The 21,251-nt window shown below is 42.0% G+C and overlaps 1 protein-coding gene across 4 annotated transcripts in view; it reads left to right on the top strand.

Moving 5' to 3' along the window:
• Window positions 1-21,251, top strand: part of nalcn (sodium leak channel, non-selective) — a 289,782-nt gene that overhangs the window by 232,082 nt on the left and 36,449 nt on the right. For 2 of the 4 annotated variants that reach the window (XM_036958510.2, XM_090215167.1), the window contains 9 exons: window positions 513-654; window positions 1,055-1,128; window positions 9,673-9,774; window positions 9,945-10,014; window positions 10,593-10,625; window positions 10,800-10,891; window positions 11,589-11,711; window positions 15,037-15,090; window positions 15,724-15,844. In XM_036958510.2, coding sequence (XP_036814405.1) covers window positions 513-654; window positions 1,055-1,128; window positions 9,673-9,774; window positions 9,945-10,014; window positions 10,593-10,625; window positions 10,800-10,891; window positions 11,589-11,711; window positions 15,037-15,090; window positions 15,724-15,844 — 811 coding nt within the window. The remainder of the gene's footprint in view (window positions 1-512; window positions 655-1,054; window positions 1,129-9,672; window positions 9,775-9,944; window positions 10,015-10,592; window positions 10,626-10,799; window positions 10,892-11,588; window positions 11,712-15,036; window positions 15,091-15,723; window positions 15,845-21,251) is intronic. The other 2 variants (XM_090215168.1, XM_090215169.1) reach the window with 1 other exon arrangement.

Below are 21,251 nucleotides of genomic sequence, written 5' to 3'. Positions count from 1 at the left end.
CTGGGTTCAGGTCAACAAATTCTTTATAGTTTAACAATAGTTTCAAGTTTTATTAGTTGTATGTACGGGATACACATCATCCAATGAAATGCTTACTTGCACGTTCCTTGTCGATAATGCAATCCTTCTCGTTTGCCATGTCACTCTCCCTCAGAAAAGGGCAAGTTGGTTTAAGATAGCCCCAATTTTGTCTCTGCAGTTTCTATTAAATACTGTATTACCACAAAACCTCTTGGTAGGTTTTCAATCCACAATAATAGCAGCTAGCAGCCACCCTGTATAGGACTATAATTAGGGCATTTCCTCATAGTAGAAGCCTTGTTTCTACAGGTTGGAATACTGAACCGTAACCCTTTTAGGATGATGCAATACGATGATACAGTAATACAGTCCATGTTTAAAAGCTGATTAGTGCACAGCCCTACGCTCTCGCAGACCTCCCTCTCTCTCCAGCCCATCACTTTGTCACAATAATCAGTCAGTCGGAATGTGTTCCTCTGTGTGTGTGACAGGGAGAGTTTCATGAAGCAGTTCATCGATCGGCAGCAGCAGGACACCAGCTGTCTGTTCCGCCGCCTTCCTTCCGCATCCTCCTCTTCCTGTGACCATTCCAAGCGATCCGCCATAGAAGACAACAAATACATCGACCAGAAGGTATATACACACGCGCGCACGCAGACACACAGACGCACACGCACAAACACGCACTCCGACAGTCCACAACTAAAACATCAACCAGAAGCCGGAAGGTACACGCACTGTCTCTCTCTCTCTCACATACACACACATGCACGCAGGCATACACACTCCACCACGCTTCACAACAAGTACATTGACCTTAAGCCAGAAGGTACACACAATCTTTCTGCCTCTCATACACACACAAACAAAAACAGATGTTTACCGTAGTGATAACACAACATTTTATCTGACGGTTGGAGGGCGATCAATACAATATGGGGATGTTTGCTTGCTGCTAGATGAAATGTGTTTGTATTTGATAACACTTTTCAAATTTCTCAAAGAATTAGTCTGCAACATCTGTTCTACAAAGCTCCGCAGGTCAATATTCAGCATCAGAGCTCGCAACCTCCTGGAGAAGGAAACTACTATCAACAAAATCCTCCGGTAAGAATGATTGATTCATAGCCACACCACCGACACCACCAGTCATTCTGTTTATTTGACAGAAACATCAGATTTACTGTGGCAGTTAGGTCATACCAAATATATGTTCTTATTTTCCTACCATTCACTTCCAAGTCTGAAGTGCGTGACTGATAGACTGTGTAGTTCTGGAAGCATCAAGAATCACCTTGCTATATCCAAGGACACTCAGTGCCCCTGTGCCAGCAACGTCCATCATTTTGCAGAGGGTGGACTGTTGTGATTTTTTTTCTTCTCTTCCTTGATATCATTTTGGAGACTGTTAATGCTGGTCTTTAATGCCCTTTGAAGCCTTGATCCATTCAATCTTTCTGCTTCTGAAAGAAAAGAATAAGAACAAATTAGAAGCATAAATTAACAAATTGAAACGGACGAATATACCTTAAATAGGTTTTTATATTTCCATTTACAGAAGTGCTGAACCCTCTCAACCTCAATGGTTTACTTTTAAAAAGTTGTATAATTTCCAGGAATTGTCACTAATGAAATAGATGCGTTATGAATGTACATTCAAGGACAATTCCACCACTTAATACCAGTTATTGTGCTGTTTGTATACAGCAGCAGGCAAAAGTGTGGACACACCTACTCATTCCAGGGTTTTTCTTTATTTTGTAGAATAATAGTGAAGACATCATGACTATGAAATAACACATGGAATCATGTAGTAACCAAAACATGTTATATTTGAGATTCTTCAGCGTAGACACCCTTTGACTTGATGACAGTTTTGCACCACTCTTGGCAATTCCCATAATAACAACCGAGTTTCATCTTAAACAACAGTCCAAACAACATGTATGCTTGTTAGAACACAACATTTATTATGATATTGAATGGCAAATCTCTATGGAATCCTAGTCTCTCGTGATTGAAGTCTGTATCTTTGGTGCTAACATTAGCAATGCTAGCTAAGCAGCCAACCATGCTGCATCTGAAATAGTGTTTTCAACAATAACAGCCAAATACAGACTCCCGTTGACGCGCGCGAGCAGTGTGGGTGCAATGATTGAATAACATGTATGTGTACATTTATTTTGCAACGCTCGCGCACGCGACGTGAGCGTTGTGGTCAGCATATTAGATACTTACCCAAGAAGACTTACAGCTGTAAATGCTGCCAAAGGTGTTTCTAAGTGAGCTGAATACTTATGCAATGACTCAATTTTATTTCTAAAGAAATATATACATTTTTTCAAAACAAAACACATTTTTCTTTGACATTACAGACTGTTTTGTGTAGATGTTGACATAAAATGACTAATAAATCAAATTTTATCCCACTTTGTAACACAATAAAATGTGAAGAAATCCAATGGGTCTGAATACATTTGCAAGACACTGTAGATAGCTGAAAATGACTGTCCATAATTAATTGTATTAGTCGTCTCAGGGATCAGATTTCAAAATGTCACAGAGAAGAAATTTCCGGTTTTGTTCATCACTATGAGCATTGCCTTATTTCTATTACAGCATATTGGATGACTTTCATTCATAATCCAAAACAAGAGTTTCTATTGGACAAATTCAGGTAGGTCTGTCACCATTTCGTTACGTTTACTTCCGTTTAAGAAACGTTTTTCAACCGAATCAACTGAATGAATACACCCCTGATCACCTGCACACACAGTTCACTTTCATAGCAGCCACATACAAACAGCATCATCACTTTGCTCATTGTATAATTCCTTCTCACATCTACGTGCTCTCCCCCTCCTCTAACCTTTTCCCTTTGCTTGTGAACATCAGTGCAGTGGTCTGTGAAACAGCTAACCGCTATACACAGCCTACATCGTTGTCACCAAATGTTCTAAAGTCATAGTCAACATACACTATATATAAAACAAGTATGTGGTCACCTCTTCAAATTAGTGGATTCGGCTATTTCAGCCACACCTGTTGCTGACAGGTGTATAAAATCGAACACACAGCCATGACATCTCCATAGACAAACATTAGCAGTAGAATGGTTTTAATGAAGAGCTCAGTGACATTCAAGGTGGCACCGTCATAGTATGCCACCTTTCCAACAAGTCAGTTCGTAAAAAGTTTTGCCCAGCTAGAGCTGCGCTGGTCAACTGTACAGTTGAAGTCGGAAGTTTACATACACTTAGGTTGGAGTCATTAAAACTCATTTTTCAACCACTCCACAAGTGTATTGTTAACAAACTATAGTTTTGGCAAGTCAGTTAGGACATCTTCTTTGTGTATGACACAAGTCATTTTTCCAACAATTGTTTACAGAGAGATTATTTAACCTATAATTCACTGTATCACAATTTCAGTGGGTCAGAAGTTTACATACACTAAGTTGACTGTGCCTTTAAACAACTTGGAAAATTCCAGAAATGTAATTTATGGCTTTAGAAGCTTCTGATAGGCTAATTGACATAATTTCAGTGAATTGGAGGTGTACCTGTGGATGTATTTCAAGGTCTGCCTTCAAACTCAATGCCTCTTTGCTTGACATCATGGGAAAATCAAAAGAAATCTGCCAAGACCTCAGAAAAAAAAATGGTGGACCTCCACATGTCTGTTTCATCCTTGGGAGCAATTTCCAAACACCTGAAGGTACCACGTTCATCTGTACAAACAATAGTATGCAAGTATAAACACCATGGAACCACACAGCCGTCATACCGCTCAGGAAGGTGACACGTTATGTCTCCTAGAGATGAACGTACTTTGGTGCAAAAAGTGAAAATCGATCACAGAACAACAGCAAAGGACCTTGTGAAGATCCTGGAGAAAACACGTACAAAAGTATCTATATCCACAGTAAAACGAGTCCTATATTGACATAACCTGAAAGGCCGCTCAGCAAGGAAGAAGCGACTGCTCCAAAACCGCAATAAAAAAGCAAGACTACGGTTTGCAACTGCACATGGGGACAAAGATCATACTTTTTGGAGAAATATCCTCTGGTCTGTTGAAACAAAAATAGAACTGTTTGGCCATAATGACCATCGTTATGTTTGGAGGAAAAAGGGGGAGGCTTGCAAGCCGAAGAACATCATCCCAACCGTGACTCATGGGGGTGGCAGCATCATGTGATGGGGGTGCTTTGCTGCAGGAGGGACTGGTGCACTTCACAAAATAGATGGCATCATGAGGTAGGAAAATGATGTGGATATATTGAAGCAACATCTTAAGACATCATTCAGGAAGTTAAAGCTTGGTCGCAAATGGGTCTTCCAAGTAGACAATGACCCCAAGCATACTTCCAAAGTTGTGGCAAAATGGCCTAAGGACAACAAAGTCAAGGTATTGGAGTGGCCATCACAAAGCCCTGGCCTCAAATCCCATCGAAAATGTGTGGGTAGAACTGAAAAAGCATGTGCGAGCAAGGAGGCCAACAAACCTGACTCAGTTACACCAGTGCTGTCAGGAGGAATGGGCCAAAATTCCCCCAACTTATTGTGGGAAGCTTGTGGAAGGCTACCCGAAACATTTGACCCAGGTTAAACAATTTAAAGGAAATGCTACCAAATACTAATTGAGTGTATGTAAACGTCTGACCCACTGGGAATGTGAAGAAATAATTAAAAGCTGAAATAAATAATTCTGTCTACTATTATTTTGACATTTCACATTCTTAAAATGAAGTGGTGATCCTAACTCACCTAAGACAGGCACTTTTTATGAGGATTAAATGTCAGGAGTTGTGAAAAACTGAGTTTAAATGTATTTGGCTAAGGTGTATGTAAACTTCCGACTTCAACTGTAAGTGCTGTTATTGTGAAGTGGAAATGTCTAGAAACAACAATGGGTCAGCCACAAAGTGCTAGGTGACGCATGCTCACAAAACAAACTACTGAGTTCCAAACTGCCTCTGGAAGCAATGCCAGCACAAGAACAGTTCTTCGCAAGCTTCATGAAATTGGTTTCCATGGCCTAGCAGCCGCACACAAACCTAAGATCAGCCAGGCGTCGGCTGGAGATGTGTAAAGCTTGCCATCAGTGGAAACATGTTATCTGGGGTGATGAATCATGCTTCACAATCTGGCAGTTGGACGGATTAATCTGGGTTTGGTGGATGCCAGGAGAACGCTACATGCCCGAATGCATAATGCCAACTGTAAAGTTTGGTGGAGAGGGAATAATGGTCTGGGCTGTTTTTTATGGTTTCGGCTTGGCCTCTTAGCTCCAGTGAAGGGAAATCATAACGCTGCAGCATACAATGCATTTTAGACGATTCTGTGCTTCCAACATTGTGGCAACACTTTGGGGAAGGCCCTTTCCCGTTTCAGCATGTCAATGCCCCTGTACACAAAGCGAGGTCCATAGAGAAATTGTTTGTCGAGATGGGTGTTGAAGAACTTGACTGGCCTGCACAGAGCTCTGACCTCAACCCCATCCAACACCTTTGGGAAGAATTGGAATGACGACTGCAAGTCAGGCTTAATGCGTTAGTAAACCCGAGACAATCACGCAGTAAATTGTACAGCAAGCAGTTTAGCAGTTACACCATTGGGCCCAGGCGGCAATAAATTTATAAAACCAATAGCTTACCTTTACTTGAAGAGTTCCAGTGTTAGCTAGCTGGCTAAGGCTATCCAACATAAATAACATTCCTCTCTTTTTTTGCTGGGTGTTTGAGTCGGCTAAATTAGCTAGCTCATTAGCTCATTAATTCTCTGATCATTTGTCAGTTCATGCTGCAAGAGCTCTGATAGGTAGGAGGATGTCCTCCAGAAGTCATCCTAATTAAGTCTATGGAAGGGGGTGGGAACCATGAGCCTCCTAGGTTCTGTATTATAGACAATGTACCCAAAGGAGGACGGAAAATAGCTGTCCTCAACCTACAGCATGGTGCTACCCCAGAGAGTGTTGATGAGGCTACTGTAGACCTTCATTGCAATCAAAACAGTGTGTTTTAATCAGTTATTTGGTGACAGGTAAATATATTTAACGATAATCGAGAATTTCAATAAGCATTTCTCTACGGCTGGCGATGCTTTCCACCTGGCTACCCCAACCCCGGCCAACAGCTAGCTCTGCACCCCCCGCGGCAACTGGCCCAAACCCCCCCATCCCGCTTCTCCTTCACCCAAATCTAGACAGCTGATGTTCTGAAAGAGCTGCAAATTCTGGACCCGTACAAATCAGCTGAGCTAGACAATCTGGACCCTCTCTTTCAAAAATGATCCGCCACCATTATTGCAACCCCTTTTACTATCCTGTTCAACCTCTCTTTTGTATCGGCCGAGATTCCTAAAGATTGGAAAGCTGACACGGTCATCCCCCTCTTCAAAGGGGGTGACACTCTAGACCCAAATTGCTGCAGACCTATATCTATCCTACCCTGCCTTTCTAAAATCTTCGAAAGCCAAGTGAATCCCACCGTACCTTCTCCACTAAGCAATCTGGTTTCCGAGCAGGTCACGGGTGAACCTCAGCCACGCTCAAGGTCCTAAACGATATCATAACCGCCATTGAACAATATCATAACCGCCATTGATAAAAGACAGTACTGTGCAGCCGTCTTCATCGACCTGGCCAAGGCTTTCGACTCTGTCAATCATCGTATTCTTATCGGCAGACTCAACAGCCTTGGTTTCTCAAATGACTGCCTCGCCTGGTTCACTAACTACTTCTCAGATAGAGTTCAGTGTGTCAAATTGGAGGGCCTGTTGTCCGCACCTCTGGCAGTCTCTATGGGGGTGCCACAGGGTTCAATTCTCGGACCGACTCTTTTCTCTGTGTATATCAATGATGTTGCTGTTTTTGCGGGTGATTCTCGGATCCACCTCTACGCAGACGACACCATTCTGTGTACATCTGGCCCTTCTTTGGACACTGTGTTAACAAACCTCCACACAAGCTTCAACTCCATACAACACTCCTTCCGTAGCTCCATCTGCTTTTAAATGCAACCGATCGCTACCCACCCGCACAACTTGCATCACTACTCTGGACGGTTCTGACTTAGAATATGTGGACAACTACAAATACCTAGGTGTCTGGCTAGACTGTAAACTATCCTTCCAGACTCACATTAAGCATCTCCAATCCAAAGTTAAATCTCGTATTGGCTTCCTATTTCGCAACAAAGCCTCTTTCACTCATGCTTCCAAACATACCCTCGTAAAACTGACTATCCTACCGATCCTTGACTTCGGCGATATCATTTACAAAATAGCCTCCAACATTCTACTCAGCAAATTGGATGCAGTCTATCACAGTGCCATCTGTTTTGTCACCAAAGCCCCATATACTACCCACCACTGTGAACTGTACGCTGTCGTTGGCTGGTCCTCGCTACATATTCGTCGCCAAACCCACTGGCTCCAGGTCATCTATAAGTCTTTGCTAGGTAAAGCCCCGCCTTGTCTCAGCTCACTGGTCACCATAGCAACACCCACCCATAGTATGCGCTCCAGCAGGTATATTTAACTGGTCATCTCCAAAGCCAACTCCTCCTTTGGCTGCCTTTCCTTCCAGTTCTCTGCTGCCAATGACTGGAATGAATTTCAAAAATCACTGAAGTTGGCGACATATCTCCCTCACTAACTTTTAGTGTCAGCTGTCAGAGCAGCTTACCGATCGTTGCAGCTGTACACAGCCCATTTGTAAATAGACCATCCGACCAACTACCTACCTCATCCCATATTTTTTTAGTTTTTCTGCTCTTTTGTACACCACTATTGGCCTATTTATTGCCTTACCTCCTTACTTCATTTGCACACACTGTATACAGATTTTTTCTATTGTGTTATTGACTGTACGTTTGTTTTTCCCATGTGTATCTCTGTGTTGTTGTTTTTGTCTCACTGCTTTGCTTTATCTTGGCCAGGTCGCAGTTGTAGATGAGAACTTTTTCTTAACTGGCCTACCTGGTTAAATAAAGGTGAAATAAAAAAATGACAAATAAATACAATGTAGTATTGTTTTTTCTAAAAAGGATAACTTGTTTATGTTTTACTGAGTAGGATTATTCTCCCTTCCTCCTCTGAGGAGCCTCCACCGCAGTCAATAGACATGAAATTATAGAACACTAAATACTTCGTAATAACAACCTAAATGTTAAATGTGTGAGTTACTGAAAATCAAAATGTCACATTGCTATGATTTTCAATGTTAAATAACATTCATATATGAGAACAATATTTTTGTGAACCAATGTTTCATTTTGGAAGAAACATGTTCCGGGGAAAGGCAATACAGTGCCTGATTTCATAGACAGACTATTTTTAGAACTTAAATTCCTGTGAAACAACATACTTTTCTCAACATTCAACCTTCATAGAAATTTGTTGATTGAGATATTCCTTTAAAGGTATTTATCAATGTTAATTACACCTTCATGAATATGCTGTGAATGCTTAATCTATGCTGATAATAATTGCTTAATGTATGCAACCTTTAAAGAAAGTGTTACAAATTGTTTTTGTGTATTTCCACTGGTTTTCTGTATCAATTGCCATTATAGAGAAATCGTGTAGTACTTCTGATGTTCTTATTCCAAAGGACACCCATCCTGAGGAGAGACCCACAAATTAAAAAGCCTGATTTAGCCGCTGATATTACAAATACAATTCTCAAAGAGTCAAAGGGAACACAGCAGAGCATTGCCATTATTTCTCTGGCATGCATTACCTTCACAAACATGTACACACATGGCTTGTACCAAACAGCGTATGCTGAGTGGATACTTTGAGGGCCAACTACTGAAAGCGCTCCGTCCCCAGGGTCCAACACCATATACGCCAAGAACGCAGGTCTTGTACATACACAAGCACATGTACTCACGCACGGGCACACACAGACACACACACCCTTCTGACAGATTCACCTGTGTGATCTAGTAATTGGAGGATTAAACATCTGGCACGGCGGTAGCTGCCAAACAGACACTACATCTGAAGTCATCACATGTATCATTTGGCCCGCCCACCCTCTCTCTCTCTCTCTCTCTTTCTCTATCTTTCTCAATCACACAATCCTTCTCACACACTCACAAACAACACACAGACACACACACTGCTGAAGTCCAGTTAGTCATTAGCTGGGTTCTGGAACATGACTCTGCAATTACCTCACTTAAACAGGATGTCCTAATCGCCAGAGTAACTAATATAGAATGATAATGTGAATAGGGCCTGCTTTGGATGAATAGCCTGTTTGACTGCTGAGGGGAGGAAGAGAGGTGTAGTTGCATGGATATTTTTCATGTTTTGCTGTCAAAGTACCCAACCTGACACACAACACACATCACAGGCTGGGACTGCCCCTGGAGCTTTTAGCGTATAAGTGCCTTGTTCAAGGGCACAATGGCAGTATGAAGTATATGGGATATTGAAGTCGTTAACTCTCCAGGTGCCAGCTCCAGGTGCCCTGCAGATTTCTCCCTGTCAGTTCAGGGATTCGAACCGGCAACCCTCCTCTTACCATCCATTCTCTTTAACTTTGAGGCCCCATCACTATCTATTTTTGGTCTATTTTGACTATGTTGTGTGTATTTGCACTGTGCTGTGAATGTGTCTCTTGTTCTGTGTGTTTCAGGGCTTGTACCAGACAGCGTATGCTGAGTGGATCCTTTGAGGGCCAACCACTGAAAGAGCGCTCCATCCTCAGTGTCCAACACCATATACGCCAAGAACGCAGGTACACACACAAGCATGTGTACTCACGCACGGGCACACACACACACGCACACTAATGTGCATGCAAAAGCAGACAAGCATGTACACCATGCACATATACTCACACACAATCTCACACCAATGGTATATTTCAAAGCTATGTCTTAACCTTTGACCCTGTGCTCTCTCCAGGTCTCTGAGACATGGCTCCACTAGTCAGAGGATCAGCAGAGGAAAGTCCCTGGAGACACTCACACAAGATGTGAGAAACACACACGCACACACACACACACACACACACACACACACACACACACACATTGTTAATAATGGAGGTATTTAATGCTTAGTTGAACAGGACACGTACATTTCCACATCCCATCCCTAGTGGGCAACAGCCCAAGGCCAGATGCTTGGCGAGCGCCAGTAAGACGTGATCAGTGATATCGGTGTACTTGCTGTTTACCTACACTATTCTGTAAAAGAACATACATTACTTTTCCTGCAGGCATATTTAGTTGCCTGCTGATTGGCCATCAATGGGCTTCAAATTGTTGGGTAGGTTAGGCCACCAGAACATTCACACATACCCAATCAGCAAGAAGTTGTCTGGAGTTCACAAAGCCGTGGAAGCCCACACAGTTGCAATGTTATTAATGCAAACTGACATCATGTTCCATATTGGTGCCCATCACTAATAATGACTTTGTGTACGTATGTGGGTGTGGTGTGGGTGATTGGCATCTTACCTTTTGTCATGGCATGCATTTTTGTTTATTTTTGTACATATTATTATTTTGTCACCATGAACATTGCATGCTGCTTTGGCTGGCCGACTAGCGAGAGTCAGAGCAGAGATCGCACTGGCACCAGGTAAGTACACTACAACCCTAGGACATGCATTCAACACCGGTCCACTCACTCTTACTGTCACGCCACACACAGTTATATCAGGTTATGGAGCAGGTAGTCAGGCTAGGACCCCTAGACATAGCAAAATGTCACACACTCACACACACCCTGACCCTTCTTTCCTCTCCCTTGTAGCATTCCAGTACAGTGCGTTATCGTAACGCCCAGCGAGAAGATAGTGAGATCAAGATGATCCAGGAGAAGAAGGAGCAGGCCGAGATGAAGCGGTACACGCACATACACACACACACACACACACACACACAACTCTCTCACACACACACATACAGACACATACATGCACACACAGGGTGTTGTGCCCAGTAAAGAAACACAGAACAGGCCACTCACCAATTTACAGTAAATCATCAATCTACAACCGTTTCATATCTTCCCACTCTTAGCAACCCTTTCATATCTTCCCACTCTTAGCAACCGTTTCATATCTTCCCACTCTTAGCAACCCTTTCATATCTTCCCACTCTTAGCAACCCTTTCATATCTTACCACTCTTAGCAACCGTTTCATATCTTCCCACTCTTAGCAACCGTTTCATATCTTCCCACTCTTAGCAACCCTTTCATATCTTCCCACTCTTAGCAACCGTTTCATATCTTCCCACTCTTAGCAACCGTTTCATATCTTCCCACTCTTAGCAACCGTTTCATATCTTCCCACTCTTAGCAACCGTTTCATATCTTCCCACTCTTAGCAACTTAAGTCCTTTGCTCCACCCTTGAACCTTTGAAGTTTGCTTCATTATTTGTTTGACAAATTACCCTGCATTTTAAGGACAGAATGAAATGATCATGTCTTCTTTTCCTGTGTTACCTATGTGTTGTTATCATTGTGTCTGTTTACATTTTGTGTGTGTGTGTGTGTGTGTAACTTTGTTTGTGCGTGTGTGTGTGTGTGTGTGAGCAGCAAGGTCCAGGAAGAGGAACTGAGGGAGAACCATCCTTACTTTGACAAACCTCTCTTCATTGTGGGGAGAGAGCACCGCTTCAGAAACTTCTGTAGGACTGTAGTGCGGGCACGCTTCAATGCGTAAGTTAAGACGATTACTTGCTCTGACGCTGTAGACCAGAGGAGAACGACTGCCCCCACGGAAGTTCAAGGCAGACCACGGTACTGCAGGCATTATTTTCAGAAAACAGGATCCCCCGTTATACTGAATAGAAAAATGGCCATCTCTGTGGTCAGTCATTGTATTAATAAAACAAATTTACAAGACAATCATGGTGCCAATAATTGTTTCTATTACACCAGATGGTCCTTGAACTGACTATTTTTCAATCGCACACAGAAAGAGTTATAAGGATAATTGAGTTGCTAATGGCAGCCTGCAGTACCCTGGTCGGACTTCAACTTGAGTTACTCAATAAGAGGGTTCCTGGAGTAGCTTAAACTGTGTAATGTCTCCATGAGACGCCATCTTAACCGACTTCCTTTGGCTTCAATGCTCTATTCAATTGACTATCTGCATTGACCCTTTTATTTAATGGATTATTTTTGCACTGACTATTCACACTCACAGGACTCCACACAGTCACACACACACACACACACACACACACACAATTAATTTGCTCACACACACATAAAACGTAGACACATTCATACTGACAATACACACGCACACCCACACACATACAATCATCATATGCGCTACTGCAACTCTGTTTATCATAATCCTGATGCCTAGTCGCTAGGGATGTAAGGATTCACTGATACGGTCCCTGATTCAAATGTTTAAGATACGACTGCATCGGTCTGCGGACCCCAAAACCGATCCAAATGTAGCATGCATCGGTCAGAAAATCGTTTCAAACGATGCGTATCGCAAATTAGAAATGTTTTGGGCTCTTTCTTTCTACCTTCTGAAAATACCTAGTAATTTAGCATGCCAAACACACCTAGGGAATATCAGTAGCCTAGTCAAACCGCACACTTTGCCCAGCTCCGCTCTGAAGAGTGCGAGGTAGGCGGCCTGTTCAAATGCTAAAATGGCTTGCGCAATATTAGGCTTTATTAGTTGAGTGACAGTTGAGTGACAATGTCATTTGCTGGGTTATTAGTATCTATGCACTGTTGAAAACGATACTTTTTTAATTGTTCAGGTTCACCATCAGCAATAGTTATGTGTATGGTCATTTTTTGACATACAGGGTAAAGTTCATTTCATAATGAGGAATCATTTTGCAAGGCGCACTGCATGGCCAAAGCGGGAAGAGAAAAGAAGCTCACTAAAAATGTCCAAATGGTCAAAACCATTTGGTATTGAGATCGGGGTGAAATTCAAAGTTGTGCTACATATTAATTGAATATGTCATAGCTCATTTGTAAACAATAAATATTGATAGACTACTAGCTCAAACGCTTAATCTGTAATTTCGGAACCAAAGACAAAAAACATAGACTACATTGCCCTCCCTAATCTGATAGTAGTAGTGGGGTGGTAGATACCTAGTATCCCTTATGGCTCAGATCAGGTGCCTACATAGTATACACACCATAGACATACATACATACATCACGCACACAGTACACACACGCACACGCACACACACACACACACACACAGTACATACACACACACAGTGCAAACACACAGATTTTTATTAGAAATGGAAAATGGATGTGTTAGTGCATCGTATCGCATCGAACCGAGTCGATTAATTCTCCAATCAAACCGAATCGTTTCAAACCAATACGCTTCATTCCTGTATGATATCGTAGCTCCCTTTATTTAGATAGGTATCGAATCGTCTTGAAAGGAGGGGAAAGCATATCACTACTAGTCACCTTACCTTACAGCAATCAATCAAATGTATTTATAAGGCTTTTTCATCAACAGTTGTCATGAAGTGCTTATACAGAAACCCTATAGGGGAAAGCCCTGCCTCCAGTTGTTTGCTTAGAAATTCTAGGAACAAAATGAGGCCTGCGTCTTGTGTGTGTAACTGTTTTAAAGTCACCATTGGCCCCATGGTGAAATCCCTGAGCGGTTTCCTTCCTCTCCGGGAACTGAGTTAGGAAGGACTCCTGTATATTTGTAGTGACTGGGTGCATTGATACACCACCCAAAGTGTAATTAATAACTACACAATGCTTAAAGGGATATTCAATGTCTGCTTTCTTTTGATTTTGACACATTAAGCAAATTCTTACTCCTGAATGTATTTAGGCTTGCCATAACGAAGGGATTGAATACTTACTGACTCAAGACATTTCAGCTTTTCATTTTTAATTAATTTGTCAACATAAAAAAAAAAATACATACTTCCACTTTGACATTATGGGGTATTGTGTGTAGGCTAGTAACACACAATCTTAATTTAATCCATTATAAATGCGTGCTGTAACACAACAAAATGTGGAAAAAGTTAAGGGGTGTGAATACTTTCTGAATGCACTGTATATAGTGAAAACAATAGTGGTCCTAGAACGGAACCTTTAGGAACACCGAAACGTACGATTGTTTTGTCAGAGGACAAAACATCCACGGAGACGAACTGATATCTTTCTGACAGATAGGATCTAAACTAGTCAAGAACTTGTCTGCATGGACCAATTAGGGTATCCAGTCTCTCCAAAAGAATGTGGTAATCAATGATATGAAAGCGCCACTAAGGCCTAGGAGCATGAGGACAGACACAGAGCCTTGGTCTGACGCCATTAAAATGACATATCTACCACTCCAGTGTCCCTGCACATGTAGATATGGTCTTGGCATTGACCCTGTATATAGTTTACTTACTATATACAGGGTTGTGTTCTTTTTATGTATATTTATTGTACGTTTTTGTTCTACTTTACATTATTTTGTAGTACTACTGATATTGATTACTGCATTGTTGGGAAAGAGCTTGCAAGATAGGCATTTCACTGTACTTGTGCACGTGACAATAACACTTGAAACTTGGGAAACTATTGAGTCTGTACATAGGAATGAATGGTGTCATGTGATCGATGGCTTTGTCCATTCATATATACATTCATTGCTGTAGACTCATATGGTGTCTAACATCTAAGGGCAAGCCAATCACAGGCAATGATTGCAATAGCATGTTAAACCGGCACAATGTCTTCGGATGAGTTGTAATAAGTTTAGCACTTAGGGGGACTTGCATGTCAGCAAAAAATTGAAAAAGGGGTGGTGCGCACCAACCAAGGCAGAAGTGTTCAAGAACAAGGCTCTAACAATGAAAAACATTCATATTTACTATAGCTCAATGCACTCTATTACTTTGCTAATACCCGTTTATTCTGTGCTGCAATGTAAAGTGCTACCCAAACTGTTTTAGCAACACATGCCATGAAAAGAAAATCTAATCTGTTTTCATGTCTATTTGTTTGTCCATTTGTCCAGATCCAAAACAGATCCGATAACAGGAGCGGTGAACTCCAAATACCACCAGCTTTAGTAAGTCTTCTACTCCCATTGTTGATGGGTAAATATTGCATAATTGGCTTGTTTCTCTTATTCTGTCTTGTTATTTATCTAAAAACAATACCAATCTCTTATGAGGGATGAAGATTGCAAAAACTAAAAAGTTGTGAAATAGGTTTTTAACATTGCATAAACTGATTAGAGTTCTGCCCAGGTTCCCAGGCTTCCAGCTCTGATTATCAAACAAAGAGAAATTCATTTCTATCTGGTTGCCAGGGGACTTTCATATGGATCTAGCTGGGATGGTGCTGTAGGGCTGCAGTGCGGTCGGATACATGCACGAGCACAAGCACACGCAATGCACGCATTAGCATACAGACACATAACACAAGCTATGCATATGTGCAACAACGCGAACACACACACTCAGGCATGCACACTCCATCACAGTCCTTAGATGATCCCACTCATTATGCAGTCTGTGTGTGAGGTTTTATATAAGTCATATTTCATCAGAACTGAAACAAAGTAGCATGGCCCACTTACAACTCACACTGCAGTGATGGGTCTACTAAGGATCTGCATGTGTGTGTTCCTTACTAAACTAGTGAGTGCTTATGCCTGCGTGTGTGTGTTGTGTGCCTGTATGTGTTCTTTATTCCTCAGTGATCTCCTGGGGCTGGTCACCTATCTGGACTGGGTGATGATCGTAGTGACCATCTGCTCCTGTATCTCCATGATGTTTGAGTCTCCTTTCACCAGGGTCATGCATGTACCCACTCTACAGGTAACTGATATACTGTAGCTGCCATCCATGTCCACTGCGCGACACACACGCACACTCACTGCATACTGTGTAGACCAGAGGTCACCAACCTTTTCTTGAGTCAAGATTACTTTCACAGTCAAAAAGCAAGCCGAGATCTACCGCTCAGAATTACTTTAACCTAATAAAAACAGTTATTTAGGAATGAGATTTGTGCAGTTGGCAAAGCCTGTAAATATTGTTCTTCTCAGACCATATTATATTTAAAACACCAGCTTTGATAACAAAATAGATCAGTTGGTTTAGCACTTGCGAGGCACAGCTGAGCATAAATTTAAATAATTTGCTAATAATTTGATTTTGTATTTTACTGGACCTGCATCTGATAATCATGGTGTTGGGAGCAAAAAAAAAACTGTGAAATCAGGACGTCGGTGATCTTCAGGTCGGAAAGTCAGAGCTCTAGAAAGATGCCAGAGTTTCCGACTGAGAATTCCGAGTTGGATGCCTGTTCAAAACTATTTTCGTTTTTTTTACTGAGAACCTAGTTGTTTTGAACACGGCATTAGTCTCAGCAGAGGGAGAGAGAGAGCAGCAGAGGGTCCATCTCTCACGGTCCCTGCTCTCTCCTTCCTTTCCTCCGGTGAGACTGACCAGACAGAGGGTCCGTCTCTCACGGTCCCTGCTCTCTCCTTCCTTTCCTCCGGTGAGACTGACCAGAGACACCGCTTCTTACGGTCCCTGCTCTCTCCTTCCTTTCCTCTGGTGAGACTGACCAGACAGAGGGTCCGCCTCTCACGGTCCCTGCTCTCTCCTTCCTTTCCTCTGGTGAGAATGACCGGAGACACCGCCTCTCACGGTCCCTGCTCTCTCCTTCCTTTCCTCCGGTGAGACTAACCAGACAGAGGGTCCGCCTCTCACGGTCCCTGCTCTCTCCTTCCTTTCCTCCGCTGAGACTGACCAGACAGAGGGTCCGCCTCTCACGGTCCCTGCTCTCTTCTTCCTTTCCTCCGGTGAGACTGACCGGAGACACCGTCTCTCACGGTCCCTGCTCTCTCCTTCCTTTCCTCTGGTGAGACTGACCGGAGACACCACCTCTCACGGTCCCTGCTCTCTCCTTCTTTTCCTCTGGTGAGACTGACCGGAGACACCGCCTCTCACGGTCCCTGCTCTCTCCTCCCTTTCCTCCGGTGAGACTGACCAGAGACACTGTCTTCTACGGCGAAACTCGAGTTGCATCTGCCTCATGCACAAATTCATGTTGTTCCTATGACCAAAGAAAGTGAAATATTCCTCGATATTAAAATAAACACGACGAGCTGCTAATGATAATGCAAGGTCATTGTGAGGCCATTTACTTAACAGCCAAAGATTTCAAGACTAAAGACTGGTTTATACTACAGGTGTATTCGTAAATTCAATCTGGGGTGCTAGAGTGCGCTCTGGGCGTTCGTAAACTCAGAGCGTTGTCAGATTGTCAGTTCGTAAATTCAGAGCATTTCGCTCTCGGAGCGTTCAGAGAGCACACTGGCAGCCCTGGCCGAGGAGTAGGCTTGATCCGAGCGTTCCGACATAACAACAACAGTCAAGCTACCAAGCTAACTGGCTAACATTAACTAGCTTGGTAGCTACTTCCAGACACATGAGAGAACAGCTCACTCTGACCAGCAGAGCTGGTTAGGCTGTTTTTATGTTATCCAGAGTAGAGGTCGACCGACTAATCGGAATGGCCGATTAATTAGGGCTGATTTCAAGTTTTCATAACAATCGGAAATCAGTATTTTTGGATGCCGATTTGGCCAATACATTTTTTCTTTCAGTTTTTTTACACCTTTATTTGACTAGACAAGTCATTTAAGAACACATTGTTATTTTCAATGACGGCCTAGGTACGTACGGTGGGAAGCTAGGGGGCACTATTTTTATTTTTGGAAAAATAATGTTCCCAAAGAAAACTGCCTATTTCTCAGGACCAGATGCTAGAATATGCATATAATTGACAGCTTAGGATAGAAAACACTCTAAAGTTTCCCAAACTGTAAAAATATTGTCTGTGAGTATAACAGAACTGATATTGCAGGTGAAATCCTGAGAAAAGTCCAATCAGGAAGTGACTCTTATTTTGAAACCCCTGTCTTTCTATGCATCCATATTGCCCATTGAAAGGGATATCAACCAGATTCCTTTTTCTGTGGCTTCCCTAAGGTGTCTACAGCCTTTAGACGTAGTTTCAGGCCTTTATTTTGAAGAATGAGCGTTAACGTCCACATTGCGTAAGTGGTCAGTTGTTGGCTCTGTGTGATTTTTGCGCAACGCAGAGAGGTAGCCATTTTTCCTCCCGGTCCTAGTGAAAAGCCAACTGTCCTGGTTGATATATTATCGAATAGATATTAAAAAAACACCTTGAGGATTGATTATAAAAAAAGTTTGCCATGTTTCTGTCGATATTATGGATATAATTTGGAATTTTTGTCTGCGTTGTCGTGACCGCTATTTCCTGTGGATTCCTAGGCATAACACATCAAACTAACGGAGGTATTTAGATACAAAAAATATCTTTATGGACTAAAAGGAACATTTGCTGTCTAACTGGGAGTCCCGTGAGTGAAAACATCCAAAGCTCATCAAAGGTAAACGATTCATTTGATTGCTTTTCTGATTTTCGTGACCAAGTTACCTGCCGCTAGGTGTATATAATGTTTTGTTGGTATATCGATAAACTTACACAAACGCTTGTATTGTTTTCTCTGTGAAGCATAATTTCAAAAATACAATTATCCCGGATCCGGGATGGGTGGTTCCAAGAGCTGCCTTGTTCAGGGGCAGAACGACAGATTATTACCATGTCAGCTCGGGGGTTCAATCTTACAACCTTACAGTTAACTAGTCCAACGCTCTAACCACCTGCCTCACGAGGAGCCTGCCTGTTACGCGAATGCAGTAAGAAGCCAAGGTAAGTTGCTAGCTAGCATTAAACTTATAAAAAAACAATTAATCAATCATTCATAATCACAAGTTAACTACACATGGTTGATGATATTACTAGTTTATCTAGCGTGTCCTGCATTGCATAAAATCGATGCGGTGCGCGTTCGCGAAAAAGGACTGTCATTGCTCCAACGTGTACCTAATCATAAACATCAATGCTTTTCTTAAAATCAATACACAAGTATATATTTTTTCACCTGCATTCAAACAGCACTTTCGTGTGTTTTGCCAGCAGCTCTTCGCTGTGCTTCAAGCATTAGGCTGGTGTAACCGATGTGAAATGGCTAGCTAGTTAGCTGGTGCGTTTCAAACGTCACTCACTCTGAGACTTGGAGAAGTTGTTCCCCTTGCTCTGCATGGGTAACGCTGCTTCGGGGGTGGCTGTTGTCGATGTGTTCCTGGTTCGAGCCCAGGTAGGTGCGAGGAGAGGGACAGAAGCTATACTGTTACACTGGCAATACTAAAGTGCCTATAAGAACATCTAATAGTCAAAGGTATAGGAAATACAAATCGTATAGAGAGAAATAGTCCTATAATTCCTATAATAACTACAACCTAAAACGTCTTACCTCTGAATATTAAAGACTCATGTTAAAAGGAACCACCAGCTTTCATATGTTCTCATGTTCTGAGCAAGGAACTTAAATGTTAGCTTTCTTACATGGCACATATTGCACTTTTACTTTCTTCTCCAACACTTTGTTTTTGCATTATTTAAACCAAATTGAACATGTTTCATTATTTATTTGAGGCTAAATTGATTTTATTGATGTTTTATATTAAGTTAAAATAAGTGTTCATTCAGTATTGTTGTAATTGTCATTATTACAAATACATTTAAAAAATTGTCCGATTAATCGGTATCGGCTTTCTTTGGTCCTCCAATAATCGGTATTGACATTGAAAAAATCATAATCGGTTGACCTCTACAGTTGGTGACCAACTGTGCTGCTGGCAACAATTTAATTACGCTTTTTTTGCTGACCTTTACTGACACCTGCCATATTCAACGGGTGTTGAGCATTATTCTGCGCTCTGGCACACTCAGACAAGAGTGCTCTGGAATCGGAGTAGATAGCCAGAGAGAATTTACCAGCTACAGTGCCTTGCGAAAGTATTCGGCCCCCTTGAACTTTGCGACCTTTTGCCACATTTCAGGCTTCAAACATAAAGATATAAAACTGTATTTTTTTGTGAAGAATCAACAAGTGGGACACAATCATGAAGTGGAACGACATTTATTGGATATTTCAAACTTTTTTTAACAAATCAAAAACTGAGAAATTGGGCGTGCAAAATTATTCAGCCCCTTTACTTTCAGTGCAGCAAACTCTCTCCAGAAGTTCAGTGAGGATCTCTGAATGATCCAATGTTGACCTAAATGACTAATGATGATAAATACAATCCACCTGTGTGTAATCAAGTCTCCGTATAAATGCACCTGCACTGTGATAGTCTCAGAGGTCCGTCAAAAGCGCGGAGAGCATCATGAAGAACAAGGAACACACCAGGCAGGTCCGAGATACTGTTGTGAAGAAGTTTAAAGCCGGATTTGGATACAAAAAGATTTCCTTTAAACATCCCAAGGAGCACTGTGCAAGCGATAATATTGAAATGGAAGGAGTATCAGACCACTGCAAATCTTCCAAGACCTAGCCGTCCCTCTAAACTTTCAGCTCATACAAGGAGAAGACTGATCAGAGATGCAGCCAAGAGGCCCATGATCACTCTGGATGAACTGCAGAGATCTACAGCTGAGGTGGGAGACTCTGTCCATAGGACAACAATAGTCGTATATTGCACAAATCTGGCCTTTATGGAAGAGTGGCAAGAAGAAAGCCATTTCTTAAAGATATCCATAAAAAGTGTCGTTTAAAGTTTGCCACAAGCCACCTGGGAGACACACCAAACATGTGGAAGAAGGTGCTCTGGTCAGATGAAACCAAAATTGAACTTTTTGGCAACAATGCAAAACGTTATGTTTGGCGTAAAAGCAACACAGCTCATCACCCTGAACACACCATCCCCACTGTCAAACATGCTGAATAATTTTGCACGCCCAATTTCTCAGTTTTTGATTTGTTAAAAAAGTTTGAAATATCCAATAAATGTCGTTCCACTTCATGATTTTGTCCCACTTGTTGTTGATTCTTCACAAAAAAATACAGTTTTATATCTTTATGTTTGAAGCCTGAAATGTGGCACAAGGTCGCAAAGTTCAAGGGGGCCGAATACTTTCGCAAGGCACTGTATGTCTAATGACAGTTGTCACAGTGACCTCATGAACATTCTATTGAAAAGGTTACTTGCATAGATGGAGTCTTTTGTTTAGATATGTAGCTAGCTAACTAAACAATTAACCATAATCCCAATTCATAACGTTACTACCCTGCATAAATCTGCAGGTAGCTAACCAACCAAGTTCAAAAAAAAAAAAAAG

Source organism: Oncorhynchus mykiss, chromosome 22 (assembly GCF_057628025.1).
Source record: "Oncorhynchus mykiss isolate SJ-2025 chromosome 22, ASM5762802v1, whole genome shotgun sequence".
In the NCBI taxonomy this organism is placed as follows: domain Eukaryota; kingdom Metazoa; phylum Chordata; class Actinopteri; order Salmoniformes; family Salmonidae; genus Oncorhynchus; species Oncorhynchus mykiss.
Note: the sequence above shows the minus strand (reverse complement) of the source record. Positions and strands in the feature narration are given on the sequence as shown.